The sequence below is a fragment of the Phaeoacremonium minimum genome, assembly GCF_000392275.1.
Source record: "Phaeoacremonium minimum UCRPA7 unplaced genomic scaffold PA7_03_scaffold_496, whole genome shotgun sequence".
Lineage (NCBI taxonomy): Eukaryota > Fungi > Ascomycota > Sordariomycetes > Togniniales > Togniniaceae > Phaeoacremonium > Phaeoacremonium minimum.
In genome coordinates, this window is record NW_006921398.1 from 496,275 (window position 1) to 509,984 (window position 13,710).

General features: G+C 54.5%; 4 protein-coding genes across 4 annotated transcripts; 2 read left to right on the top strand and 2 right to left on the bottom strand.

Annotated features, from left to right (window-relative positions):
- Nucleotides 1-740: 740 nt before the first annotated feature.
- On the top strand, nt 741-1,911 carry UCRPA7_6866 (putative neuronal calcium sensor 1 protein; the record flags this gene model as incomplete). The annotated part of the gene is made up of 4 exons (XM_007919401.1): nt 741-751; nt 996-1,081; nt 1,262-1,557; nt 1,732-1,911. 4 exons carry the CDS (start codon nt 741-743, stop codon nt 1,909-1,911), a joined length of 573 nt encoding a protein of 190 aa, XP_007917592.1.
- An 851-nt stretch (nt 1,912-2,762) lies between these two features.
- On the bottom strand, nt 2,763-4,971 carry UCRPA7_6867 (putative long-chain-fatty-acid- ligase 1 protein; the record flags this gene model as incomplete). Its single annotated transcript, XM_007919402.1, has 3 exons — nt 2,763-2,855; nt 2,919-4,054; nt 4,116-4,971. The coding sequence occupies 3 exons, from the start codon at nt 4,969-4,971 to the stop codon at nt 2,763-2,765; spliced, it is 2,085 nt and encodes a 694-aa protein (XP_007917593.1).
- A 2,887-nt stretch (nt 4,972-7,858) lies between these two features.
- Nucleotides 7,859-9,136, top strand: UCRPA7_6868 (putative nicotinamide n-methyltransferase protein; the record flags this gene model as incomplete). The annotated part of the gene is made up of 4 exons (XM_007919403.1): nt 7,859-7,916; nt 8,018-8,179; nt 8,322-9,066; nt 9,118-9,136. 4 exons carry the CDS (start codon nt 7,859-7,861, stop codon nt 9,134-9,136), a joined length of 984 nt encoding a protein of 327 aa, XP_007917594.1.
- Nucleotides 9,137-9,417: 281 nt separating this feature from the next.
- Nucleotides 9,418-11,942, bottom strand: UCRPA7_6869 (putative 3-isopropylmalate dehydratase protein; the record flags this gene model as incomplete). Its single annotated transcript, XM_007919404.1, has 4 exons — nt 9,418-11,544; nt 11,608-11,682; nt 11,756-11,787; nt 11,843-11,942. 4 exons carry the CDS (start codon nt 11,940-11,942, stop codon nt 9,418-9,420), a joined length of 2,334 nt encoding a protein of 777 aa, XP_007917595.1.
- Nucleotides 11,943-13,710: the final 1,768 nt, after the last annotated feature.

Sequence of the window (13,710 nt, forward strand, 5' to 3'; positions counted from 1 at the left end):
TGCACTACCTAGGTACATTGTACATGCAAAGCAGGATCCTCTGCGGCGCAACGGAGGCTCGTCACATTGTCTCACTCAAATCTGTCCTGTCTAGGCCCTCAAGGCCCTGAGGCCCTGTATGCTGCACAGTACCTAGGTAGGTACCGGTAGTTCTGGCCTGCAGCACCCTTCCCACTGGGAACCAAGTAAACCAAGTATCTGACTCCACCAGCCGCCCCGAGACCCCAACAATACCCCCCCATTATTACCACCACAAATCACTTACATAGTCGCATCCCTACCGTGCTTTACTGAACTGAACTTGACTCCATACATACATACATACATACTGCCTGCTAGCCAGCCTTCCTACTCCTGCGCTTGGTAAACGGGCCGTTTCTCTTACGACCTCCCTCAACTTCACCTTACATTGCCTTATACTCGAGACAATCTTGCCGCTCCTCTTCCACCACCACCCCCGCGCCTGCTCAAGTGTCTCTCCTACTCCTGCGTCACTGCAAGGCTCTCTAAGCCTCCTCCCATCGAATCCTTGAGCGCGCGAGGTGCCCACTACGGTCCAAGCGTTCTCTCCTAGAGCCAGAGCCTGTGGTCGTGGCTGTGGTTGTGGTTGTGGTCCCATCGTCGACCAGGCCCTGTGCTGCGCGCGGCGAAACCCCTCTCTCCGCCACACTCCGAGACAGCCTCAGCCGGGCGCTTCGCAGAGAAAATAGCAACTCACAAACTGGCTGCTACCGACTGACATGGGCAAATCGTGAGTGAGACTTCTCTATCTTCCCGACTCCGAACGAGAGACAAAAGCCGCCGTCCCTGGACAAGGCAATGTTTCATTCGAATGCGTGCATGCGCCGAGGCACATTGGCGACAGAATCCCTCAATGTGGCCCCCTCCTCCCTGTGCGGATGGCGGGGGATCGTTGAGTGCCTCTGTTGACGGCCATTCCATCGCGACGCTCCCCGGGAGAGACCCTCGACTGACAATGAGCTTTTGCCTTGCAGACAGTCCAAGCTCTCGCAAGAGCAGCTGGCCGAACTCCAGAAGTCCACCCACTTTGACAAGAAGGAGCTGCAGCAATGGTATAAGGGTAAGCTAAGCTGAAACTCGCTCGTCATCGCATCGACCGCGCAGTGTCGCATGTCCACCACACCCGGACAGCACAACTGCTTCTCCCTTGCTTGCGCACTCGCGCCGCGATGCGTCAGAAAATCACACAGAAAGACACACAAAGGCTAACCTCTTGCTCTTCGCTCCCCCCGCCAAACAGGCTTCCTCAAGGACTGCCCCTCGGGCATGCTCACCAAGGAGGAGTTCCAGAAGATCTACCGGCAGTTCTTCCCCTTTGGCGACCCCTCGTCGTTCGCCGACTACGTCTTCAACGTCTTCGACAGCGATAAGTCCGGCAGCATCGACTTCAAGGAGTTCATCTGCGCCCTGAGCGTCACCTCGCGCGGCAAGATGGAGGACAAGCTCGACTGGGCCTTCCAGCTCTACGACATTGACGGCGACGGCAAGATAAGCTACGACGAGATGCTCAAGATCGTGGAGGCGATCTACAAGATGGTGCGTTGTTTCCAGATTTTTCTCTCTACTCCTGCTATTTTTAATGACACACGCCATGTTCCGTCTCGTGTGTGTGTCTTTACTGGCTCCTTTCAGCGCTGAGAGAGAGACTATCCGGGTCCGGGGAATTGCGGGAAAGAGTCCTTGGCTAACGGACCTCTTAATCATCAATAGGTCGGCTCAATGGTGAAGCTGCCAGAAGACGAAGATACCCCCGAGAAGCGCGTCAAGAAGATTTTCCGCATGATGGACAAGGACGAGAACGGCAGCCTGGACATGGAGGAGTTCAAGGAGGGCAGCAAGCGGGACGAGACCATCGTGTCCGCCCTGTCTCTGTACGACGGGCTGGTGTGATCCCCCCCCCCCTCCAATCGCCGCACTTTCCTCCGACAGGAAAAAGGAGTCAGGACGGGACACGGGCAAGATGGAAAGGGGGATGGGTCAGGATAGATATGTTGGTGGTGGAGGGGGAGGAGGGCACTACGGGCACCGATAGCAATAGCGGCGGCGCGATATTCTTTGGGTTCGACATCGACGACAAGCTGAGGGTGTGGGAACGTAACGTACGAGAGAATTCCTAGAGGGAGGGGGCCACAACTGTAGCTTGGTTCTGTAGCAGCAAATGTCTTTACAAACGGTTTGGAAATGCAAATCCCGGTCACGAGTTACATATACGTCTTCAGAGTCTTTATTTCAATCATTACGCGAATCGAGATGTGCTTGATGTGAAGAGCGGTTGGCTCGGACTTGTACTCACTTCACAGCAGACTCAATGGAAACCAGGGAAGTTCTAAATTAGGGTTGATTTTGATTGACAACCAAAAGAAGAGATGGTGGGAGTATCAAGTATCTGTCAGTCGTACCAAAACACACAAAACATGTAAAAGCTCATCGTGCCCTTTTCGCGGCCAAGGTTGCCTAAAAATGTTACAGTAATTACACAAGTTGCTGTGCGAATCAAACGTTCCCAAAAGTATAACTCCCGTCTGTCTTTTCCCCCTGAGGACGAAACTCCTCAACTGCATTGCTCTCTTCTCTTTTCCCCCAAGTAGCCCAGCGAGACATGCTGCCCTTGATATTTTGCGAAGTCTGAAAGACCTCATTGATTACTTGGTCAAAAAGAAAGAGAAGAAGCCAAATCTCATGAACGTTCTCAAGCTAGATAGTCAAGAAATCGACAATGAAGTCTCTACAACTTGCTCCGTTTAGCTAGATGAGCCGTACGCTTCCGCAACTTCCTTCTTGTACTTGTTCAGAATGCCCTTTCTGTTCAGCTTCTGTGCTGCTGTGACAAGTTGCTATTCGACGAAAGTTAGCAAGGTTGCATATGCAAAAGGGCACGTTGGAGCAAATCGGCTTACGTTTTGTGGGGTCCACTCCTCGTCAGAGACTACAACACCTTCGATGATCTCAATGCCCGAGAGGCCACCAGAACGACCAGAAGCCTGCAGCTCCTTCAGCACAGCATTCTGTAGCTTCTTGTTGTGAACAAGCTCTTCGAGACTCTGCCCCTGAACCCCGACGGAGTCAGCAAGCTTCTTGAGAGCAGGCTCGGCAGGCACAATAATAGCGATAGGCTTGGCCTGTTGGGCATCGGCGTAAACGCAGATGTTTGCAACGACAGGTGCAGATCTGTAGACCGACTCTAGCTTCTCCAAGGCGATATACTCGCCATTGAGTGTCTTCACTAGGTTCTTCTTGCGGTCAATTATTTTGAGATGGCCGTTGTGGTCCCACTCGCCAATATCTCCTGTCTTGAACCAACCATCAGAAGTGATAGCCTCTGCAGTCTCCTTGTCATTCTCCCAGTAGCCATCTGTGACGCTGGGCCCACGGATCCAGATCTCACCCTGAGGGTTGGGCTTGTTGGTTGAGTAATAGCCGGCATCAGGGAAGTCGACAAGCTTGGTCTCAATAGATGCGGGCATGGCACCAATAGACTCTGAAGTCCACTCCATTGGGTTTTGGAGGCATCCCATAGCTGTTGTCTCTGTAAGACCATATCCAATGATCATTGGACAGATAGCCATCGAAATGAAGCGCTGAGTTTCCTTCGCGACTGGGCCACCTCCGTTCATACACAACCTCAGGCGCCCTCCTGTGGCCTCCTTGATCTTCTTGAACACAACGGCGTCCAGGGCACCGGATCCCGGGAGGCCTGCACCCATGAGGAAGTTCTTTGCCGCCAGAGCACCCCAGAAGAGGCTCCTCACAACAGGGCTGCCGGCATTTACCTTGGCAATGATGCCCTTCTTTACACTCTCCCATACCGCCGGAACACCCACCAAAACACTGGGCTTGAACTCGCGGATATCCCCAGCACAGTTGCGCACAGACGTGTCAGAAAGAGTCTTGGGGTTGCCGTAGCCCATAGTGGCGCCCCAGAAGAGGGAGGCATTCTCGAAAACGAATTCAAGAATATGCGCCAGGGGAAGATATGTAAGAAGACTATCACCAGGACCAATATAGGGCTGTACGACAACACTCACACCGGCGACTATAAAGCTTGTCAGTATACAGTCTCATAGCTTGTGGAGATGATGCGATGCTGAGCTTACCAGCAGCCACGACGGCCTTATGCTTCAGTGGCACTCCCTTCGGTGTACCTGTTGATCCAGATGTGTACATGATGCAAGCAAGATCTTCGGGTGCCGGTGGGACTGGGTCCACTGGGTTCTCCTCGCCGAGCTTGCGAAGCTCTTCAAAACTCTGGATGCTGACATGAGGGTAGGCGGCCTTCAGCTTCTCAACATGCTCCTTCTTGATCTGGTTTTGGTTGTTCCAGATGACGTGCTTGATCTCAGTCGCGTCCTTGAGGACATTGATCAGAGTCGGTAGCAGGTGGGGATCGAGGAAGACGGCCTTTGCCCTGGTCGCAACCATGGAGTGTCGGAGACCCTCTTCACCCAGAGTATCGTAGGCGGTGACAATGGGCATGGACTGCGATGCAGCACCGTGTGACAATGCCAGCCAGTTCTGGCTTGTGGCAGCAAAGATGTGAACTCTGTCCTCCTTCTCGAGACCAAGTTTTCGCAGACCGGCGCCGAGCTGCAGCACCTGCTTCTCGTACTCGACATAGGTGATGTACTCGTATCCGCTCAGCTCGAAAAAGGTCCAGTTCTTGTCTACCTCGCGCTCCTCGCCGTCGATCATCTTCTTCACCTTCTTTGTCTCCTGGTGGGTGCGCACCAGCTTGCGCGAGCCCAGGGCCTTTGCATTGCCAAACTTGGCGACGGACACGCGCACCAAGTCGTAGACGGTAGAGATGTTGGGGTCAGGCTTCACAATGAGGTCCTTGACAGCTTGAGGATGACGACGAATGGGTGTCTCGCCTTCGACTCGTTGTTGGCCGGGAACCTCAACGGAGTAGGGGGGCTTGGCGGACATCCGCGGGTTGAGCTGCACCGGCGACATGGTGGTGGATGATGGGGATGGGAATTTCGAGATATGTGTATGTGTTAAGGGAAGTCGCACGATCGAGCTTCTGCTTCGTTCGCGACGAGAAGTATCGTCGTCGAGGAGCTGTTGAGGCAGAAGTCGGGGTTAACGGGGCGGACAACAAAAAACAATCTTGCCCGGACCAGTGACGCAGTTGGTTGGGGGAGCTCGAATACGTCAAGCGTTAGTGGGAGGCAACACACGCACACTGCGGACCGGCAGGCCAGGCGAAGGAATGACGCAGACGAAGGGTATAAGACAGACAATTATCAGCAGAATAGGGGAGAGAGAGGTAACCAGCCCAGCGACTAGACAGATATTCGGACAGTCAGTACAATAGAGGGAGAATAGTGAAGAAAGAGAGAGAGAGAGAAGAGAGAAGGTTGCCTCGAACCGGACGGGATCTGGGGCAGAGGAGCGAGAGGTTGACTTTTGGAGGCACCAACACTGACAGAAAGAGCGACCGGCAAGAGAGAGCCAAGAAAATGGCAATAATGGAAATGGTACGCTGCAGCGCCCTGGACCTTGGGGCTTCAGTTTGGGTTTAGCGTCCAGCTTCAGGTGCATTTAGCGTTGAGTTGGTACTGGCAGTACTGTACCTCGATCCTTGTGCCGTAAGGTACTTCTGTCTGCCCTACCTCCCTACCTAGCCCTGCACGCTGTGGTGTCTCATCATCCATCGTACAGTACGCCCGCCTACCTATTTCACCCGTCATTAAACGATTTCTGCCCGCCTCTGGGGTATTCTGGGCCCACCCAACCGCCAACAAGCCCCCCAGCTGTCTCTGTCCGGCCCGAGCTCTGAGGTATCTTAGCCAATGTACGGTACCGGTACTTCAATCACCCATATGGTAGGGCATCCTGGATGAGAAGCCTTCTCATTGCGAACTACCTCACTACCTATTCACAAACTCTGATGAATTAAACCGTCTATTGATTAGCCTACCTTGTCTACCCTACACTACACTGAGTAGGTGACGAGCCTCCTTGAACACACATATCGGTAATGCAGACAGGGCTCGGACGGCTCTGAGGTGGCTCTTTTCCAGGGTTGCCACTTCCGCCCGCGCCGACGAGGAAAATCGTCTGGTGACTCCATTGCGACGCTGTTTTAGGCCTATTGCTAAAGTAGTGGTAGTCAAGAGAAAGTTGCTATTGTTTTGCCACACAGCGCCATGTGAGATCCCCAACAAACACATGAATGAACGTCGGCTAGAGAACAGGTGGTAGGCAGGCAGGAGGATGCCTAGGTAGCTTATGACGAGCAGCACGATGCACACTGTCACCACCACAGCCAACAGTGAGATATGCACGTATTGTACTGCCCCCCTGCGGCAGATCCTACGGGAGCTGGATGAGATACCTACAGTACCATACCAGAGCATCCCTAGTCCTGGGATGTCGGCAAGCAGTAAATCATCCCGCCTTTGTGATAGTGCGCGAGTTCACCTCCTGCTAACGTAAATGGTCCACGACCAGGAGACTTGCAGTCGGGCAGGATGAATAGGGGGCTTCGCTTGGCCTTCTTGGCCCCTTCCTTGCGCCCTATCGCGAGAGAGGTGACAGCACCTTATTCCTAGGAGAAAGATACATGAAAAGAGAGAGCACACGACGCCTCGCTCCATCTCCATCTAGTGGAAACTGGCGTAGACGTTCGACGTGGCTGTTCTTGACCAAGACTTTGCCAGGCTCGAATGCACTGGCTCGACTGGTCACACGGCGCGCCATCTCCTCTGGATCCTCTGGATCCTCTGGCAGCCATTCCCAGTCGAGCTATCGCCTGTCCATTCAGATTCATCTGTACATTACTCCACGTCGAAGAGCATCTCGAATCTGGGGCGCCTGGCCCCAACCCCTCAGTCCTCAGTCTTGGTCTGAGCGAGAGAGTGGCTTGGCTGCTTGGCACCTACGCCGCACTCCTCTCCCACAGGCTTGGTATCGGGTTTCTGGTTCTGCAAGTCAAAGAGGGGACTGCGTGAGAAGGACGGCGCTGCAAAGTGAAGAGTCCCCTTCTTGTTGCGGCGCCTGTGCAGCCCCGAATACTCGCGTCTCGCCAATCCTATCTCCCACCACCTTAATGATCCTGCTGCGATGGCCACGTACTAACTATGCCTTTATGTACTATACATGTTGTACTGTACTGTACTGTACTGTACCGTACTGTACATATCTCGCGGTGCCTGGAAGTGCTGTGCAGTGAATGCAGCATTATTACTCTAGCACTATACCATGAACTATACAACTGGCCGAGCAATTTGCATCTTGCTCGCAGTCCAGATGTCTACAAAGTAAGTCTTCAAAGACATCATGGAAACTCGTATGTACAGTAATCAGTAATCCTGCTCTCTCTCTGCTGGAGTGGCATGCATGCGCTTGCTTGAAGGCTGCAGTCCTTGATCTGTCAATGTCAAAGACATATTGATGTACATGGTTGGAGTCAATTTGTATCACCATCCTCGAGGTGACGCCCCGTCTTCGGCTTCAACGGAAAGCTCCCCCCTTATCAGCGGGAACTTCCTGGCTGCACGGTCCTTCCCAACAGCATCTCACAGCATATCAGTCTCACACAGCGTGCGCGCATCCATCCCAGTAAGACGGGACCGTCAGCCCGACCTAGGGCAATCCATTTCTAATCTTTCCATATATCCCTGACCTAGATTCCGTTTTGTTGGGTTCCGCCGCCATTACGGCGGGTGGTCGGGCGGTAGGACTGCTTGGCTGCTTGCTAGGATCCCAAAGACAGGACATCCATTCTCACAGGAGATAGAGGTATTTGCCAAACATGGCTCACAATGCGCGTAGAAGTACCATCTGACCCATATACTTACTCGAACTCATAGTCTTTACTGACCGGCGGCCAACCATGTCTCTCGAGACTCTGCGTGGCATCCTCGGGCCTGAGATCGAGGATCCCGAAGAAGGTACCCGTACCAATGCCAACCGGCGCTGTGCTGTACAGCACCACGGCACTCGCCCACAGGAAGGACATCCCAGACCTAATTATAGTCTTGCTTCTTTTTAGAGACCTTCCTTCTCTTCTCCCAGAATATCCCCTCGCAGAACCTGGGATTCGTCGACTCCACCGCCGCCCTCCTCGAGTTGACCGTTGCCGGCCGCGATCTCACCATCCACCAGTCGCCCGCCGTCCTCTCGTCCAACCGCCCCGGCGGCACCACAGGAGCAGGTGAGTCGATGGTGGATCTTCTTTTCGTCACCCTAATATTGCGTCTCATTTTTTTCTGGTTCTTCGCAATAAGCCCCCCCAAAAAGGAGAGGATGAGAACATCATTGCTGAGATAGCCTTTTCTGTTTTCCCCCGCCAACAGTGGTCTGGAAAATCACCCCCCTATTTGCAGGCTGGCTCGCGTCGCCCAGCAATGTCCTCTTCCGCGCCGGGATCCTCGCCGACTCGTCGGCGGTCCTCGAGCTGGGATGCGGCGTGTCAGCCATAGTGGGCCTGACCCTCGCGGCGCACGTGTCGAGATACGTCCTCACCGACCAGCCCTACGTGGCCAAGTTCGTAGGGCAGAACATCGAGGAGAACAGAGACGTCCTCCTCCTCCTCCACCACCACCACGCCGGCTCAGGGCCCGCCCGCCATGGCAAGGCTTCGGCAAAGAGCCGCAGCGCCGCCAGGGGCAGCAGACACCCAGCCGGCGGCGACCACTCCCACGCCGCCACAGGTCCCCGCGCGGCGCCGCCCCCGGCGGACAGGCTGCGCTTTGCGCCCCTGGACTGGGAGAAGGACGAGGTCACGGCGGCGTCGGCGCTGGCGCTGACGGGGTCTGCCGACACACGCAGCTTCGACGCCGTCGTGGCCTGCGACTGCATCTACAACGAGGCCCTGATCGAGCCCTTTGTGCGGACGTGCGTCGACGTCTGCAGGCTCCGAGGTCGCCGCGGCGAAGACGACGACGACGACGACGAGGCAAGACCCTGCGTCTGCATCGTGGCCCAGCAGCTGCGCGACCCCGACATCTTCGAGGCCTGGGCCAGGCGCTTCTGCCAGTCGTTTCACGCGCTGCGGGTGCCCGACGACCAGCTCCCCGAGGGCTTGCGCTCTGCAGCCGGGTTTGTAGTGCATGTAGGAATACTCAGACATTGACAGCAGCATGTGTCCAGATACCGCGACCTTGACTGACCGTGGTTGCCACTTCACGACGAGAAACATGTGTTGTATCAGTGCAGGGATATATATGCGCATAGCTCGTAATCCTCATTTATTACGCTGAATCACTTTTCAGAGAACGGCTAAGGTAGGTAGGTATGTAGGTAGGTAATAAGCCGGTAGCCTCACACAGGGGCACACCCGACACCGCATGCTACGGCAGAATTTGCCTGTAAACATGACAATACTCCATGAACACTCAAACGAAAAATCCAGAATGGCCCCCATTTTGTCTGCCTCCCTTTCCCTCTTGACTACCACTCAAGGGGCTCCTTCTTCTCCTCACCCCTATTCGTCTTCGGCACGGGCACCGCCTTGGCCTGAAGCTTGCCGCCCTGGCCTTTCCTCTTCAGGTACGCCTTGCCATCGAGCCACGGCGTCTCCTCAGTCATCTTCTTCTCGAACTCGGAAATCTTGTCCTCGAGCTGCATGGTCAGGCCAATATCGTCCAGGCCGTTGATCAGGCAGTGCTTGCGGAACTCCTCGACGTCGAAGCTGCAGATCGTGTTGCCGGCCTCGTCCTTGATCAGCTGGTTGGGCAGGTCGATTTCGACCTCCTTGCCGGCGCGGCCCTCGTTGGCGATGGTCTCAATGTCGGCCTGGTTCTTGATGGGGATCATCAGCATGCCGTTCTTAAACGAGTTGTTGAAGAAGATGTCGGCAAAAGACGGGGCGATGACGCTCCTGATGCCGAAGTCGTTCAGGGCCCAGGGCGCGTGCTCTCGGGAACTGCCGCATCCGAAGTTGGGCCCCGTGCAGACGAGGATGTTTGCCCTGCGGTAAGGCTCCTGGTTGAGCACAAAGTCGGGATTCTCGGACCCATCAGGGTTGTACCTCCAGTCGTTGAACAGAGCCTTGCCAAGGCCAGTCCGCTTGATGGTCTTCAGGAACTGCTTGGGAATAATAGCGTCCGTGTCGACATTTGACCTGTCCATTGGTGCAGTGATGCCCTTGAGAATAGTGAACTTCGGCAAGCCGGCGGCAGCGCCGTGTCCTGGTGCCAGGGTGTTGGTATGGGGAGCATTGTCCTCAGGGATGTCTGCAATGTGTTCCCTCTCGGTCTCGTCTTCCGAGATCCTCTCATCAACGTAAGGCTTGACAGAGTTCAGCTTATAAGCTGCGATATGTGGGCTGGCCGTGTATTCTGAGAGTTTCCTGACATCGGCCAGCTTACCAACAATCGCAGCCGCAGCCGCCATGACAGGAGACATCAGGTGAGTCCGACCAAGGGCGCCTTGACGACCCTCGAAGTTACGGTTGCTAGTACTGGCGCATCGCTCGCGAGGGGAGAGAATATCAGGGTTCATGCCAAGGCACATACTGCAGCCGGCCTCACGCCACTCGAATCCGGCTTCCTGGAAGATCTTGTCCAGGCCTTCCTCCTCGGCTTGATCTTTGACGAGACCAGAACCAGGAACAATCATAGCTCGCTTAATGTTGTCGGCAATCTTCTTGCCCTTGACGACTGCGGCAGCAGCTCGCAGATCCTCTATTCTAGAGTTTGTGCAGGAGCCAATGAATACCTTGTCAACGACAATGTCTTGCATCGGTGTGCCAGCGGTCAGGCCCATATATTCTAGCTTACGGATGGCAGCGGCCTTTTTGGCCGGATCCGCGAATGACTCGGGGTCGGGAACAGAGCCTGTGATGGGAACGACATCCTCCGGGCTAGTGCCCCAAGTAATGGTAGGGATGATGTCCTTGGCGTCGATAAACACATCGATATCATACTTAGCACCGGGATCGGATTGAAGGTTCTTCCAGTAGGTGGTGGCCTTGTGCCACTCGTCTGAGTCGTACTTGGGTGCCAAGGGTCTTCCCTTGAGATACTCGAAGGTAATCTCATCAGGAGCAACCATGCCGGCTCTCGCACCACCCTCAATGGACATATTGCAGATGGACATGCGAGCCTCCATACTGAGGCTACGGATGACGGAACCGCAGAACTCAATGACGGCTCCGGTACCGCCGGCAGTTCCAATTTTGCCAATGGCGTGGAGGACGACGTCCTTGGAGCTGACACCAGGGGCCAGCTCGCCATCGACCTGTATCCTCATGTTCTTGCTTCGCTTGGTGATCAAGCATTGTGTAGCCAGGACGTGTTCGACTTCACTGGTGCCGATGCCGAACGCAAGGGCTCCGAAGGCGCCGTGGGTCGAGGTGTGGCTGTCACCGCACACCACGGTGGTGCCGGGGAGGGTGAAACCCTGCTCGGGGCCGATGACATGGACAATACCCTGTCTCTTGTCGCTCAGGCCAAAGTATGTAACGCCAAACTCTTTAACATTCTCCTCGAGGGTGACACATTGTGTTCTGGAGTCGTCTTCTTTGATGAAGCTCCCGATGTCTTTCAGGGACTTTCTTGATGAGGTGGGGATGTTCTAGTCCAGGTTGTCAGCGCACAGGGAAGTGGGAATAGAGACGGGCAAGCGTCGGGTGCGTACATGATCAGTGGTTGCCAGAGTGCAGTCGGGTCTTCGGACCTTGCGACCAGCATTCTTGAGTCCCTCAAAAGCTTGCTACAGAGCTGGGTTAGCGGGATACTGCCGAGTTACACTACACGCAAGCCCTTGGCTGGGGTGTCGGTCTTACAGGTGAGGTGACCTCGTGGACGAGATGCCTGTCTGCATGCGACCGTTAGCAACAGCCATACAAGGCTGTAAGTGTGAGCGCACGTACCGATATATAACAAGATTGTGCCATCCAGCTTCTCATCTACGACATGGGCCTGGAGGACCTTGTCGTAGAGAGTCTGGGGTGTACCTTCAGCGCCGGGCATTTTTTGGCTGTGCTGTTCTGCTGGGACGATTTGCGTCTCGGGATGCCGGATCGTCAAATTCTGACGTATGACGCAACTGCAGCTAGCTCTTCAACCAGCAAAACGCAACAACGTAAGTCGTAAAGGATATAAAAACGTATGTAGAGGCAAATAGCACTCCAGAAGGGAATTGACAAGAGAGAAGGAATCGAATTGCCCCAGATCCAACCTCCAGATAGCGGTATATGGTGTCTTTGGCCTTTTGTAACCAAAAAAAGCTAAATCGCACAGGCCGAAGATAATGCAAAAGAGCTTCCAGATGCGCAGCAGCGGTGAGCCGATCATCGGAGGATTCTTACGGCCTCCGGTTCGCGGAACGCGGGGTAGCACCTAGATTTCAAATGGTGTCGCCGTATTGGCCGACTGGGCGCTGTAGAGGGCCACAGCGGGGATAGACAGTGGGGGCATGCATGGCACTGAATTGGCAACGGATGGCAAATCATCAGTAGAATTAGCGGCTCGTACTGCTTGTGTCGGTGCCGTTTCGCCTCTTGCTAACATAATTGCTCAAGGAGCCGGGTTAGTCTTACGCAAGATAGGGCCACTCGGGCAGGAAGAAAGCCCACAAGAGGCACAGACCAGACCAACAGCCACGGTTTTGACCGAGGACCTGCAGCACGGCGATCTTGGAATGGCCCGATGGATGGAGACGGGCGGTCTTACGGCAGAGAGAGCTGCGAAACTCTGGCAGGAGCCCCGGCATCGCAGGCTCGTCATCTGCCATGTGTCTTTCCCCTGAGCCCAAGAGATCTGATCTCAGTAGATATCATCCTGGTCGGGCAGGTCGCTTGTCACTAGACACGTCGACTTATCTGTCCTTAGTCACGTTATCGTCGCTCTTCTCATAGGTCGATGAGCTGGGTACATGAAGCAGCCAGTGCTTCGACCAACCAGAGCTATGCCCAGCTATCGCCGGAGGTTCTACATATGTCGTCAACGTAGCACCGAGGTTGTTGCTTCGCGATAGCGGAACCATCAATATTGTTTGAACGTTCTGGTATAGGTAGAGCTTGCCCTTTGCATAGGGGTAGCTACCAACTAGAGATGGTAGTAAGGCACGTGAGAAAAGCCAAAAACATATTCCTGCGGAATTGCCCTGGTATCGTTGTAGCTCCGGTGAAATCCGACAAGAGACCATGAGCTGTATTGTAATTGTAAAGGCATTTATTCATGTCACCACACGGCGTTATATCGGGGCCGCCACGGCAGACGGTTTCCTCATTCTCAACAATACCTAGTGTCTTTGGTATGAGATATACTTGTTAAGTAATACAATGTCGCTAGCCCCACCTGGCTCCTGTGCATCCGCGGTCTCGCCGTTGTCCAATCTGAGTGGAGACTAAATGGTGATATTCTGCGCACGAGGAGCCACGTCCTAGATCACACTCTTGTCTGATGTGGACGAAGTAATACCCTCTCATGCACATCTTGTCGGCGAGAACTCTGCCGTATAGGTAGTCGGTATGGCATGTACACGTGTATGTGAGTGGTGTTACTGCCGTCTTGTTCTTGCTGCTGGGCTGCCGGATTAACATAGTAGCGGTGATATGTGTTGTGGGATGCCGGCCGTACTTCAGCTAGCTGCTCAATATCAAACTCGCTTGGGAAGACAGCAAAGTTGTCTAGGTCCGCAGTACCTGCTTTTCGAATTTGACCTTCAACAGCCCCGATATCTGGCCCACTAAGTTTCCGCTCATGGTGCTGAGATCGCCTACATGATCGAAGTCTG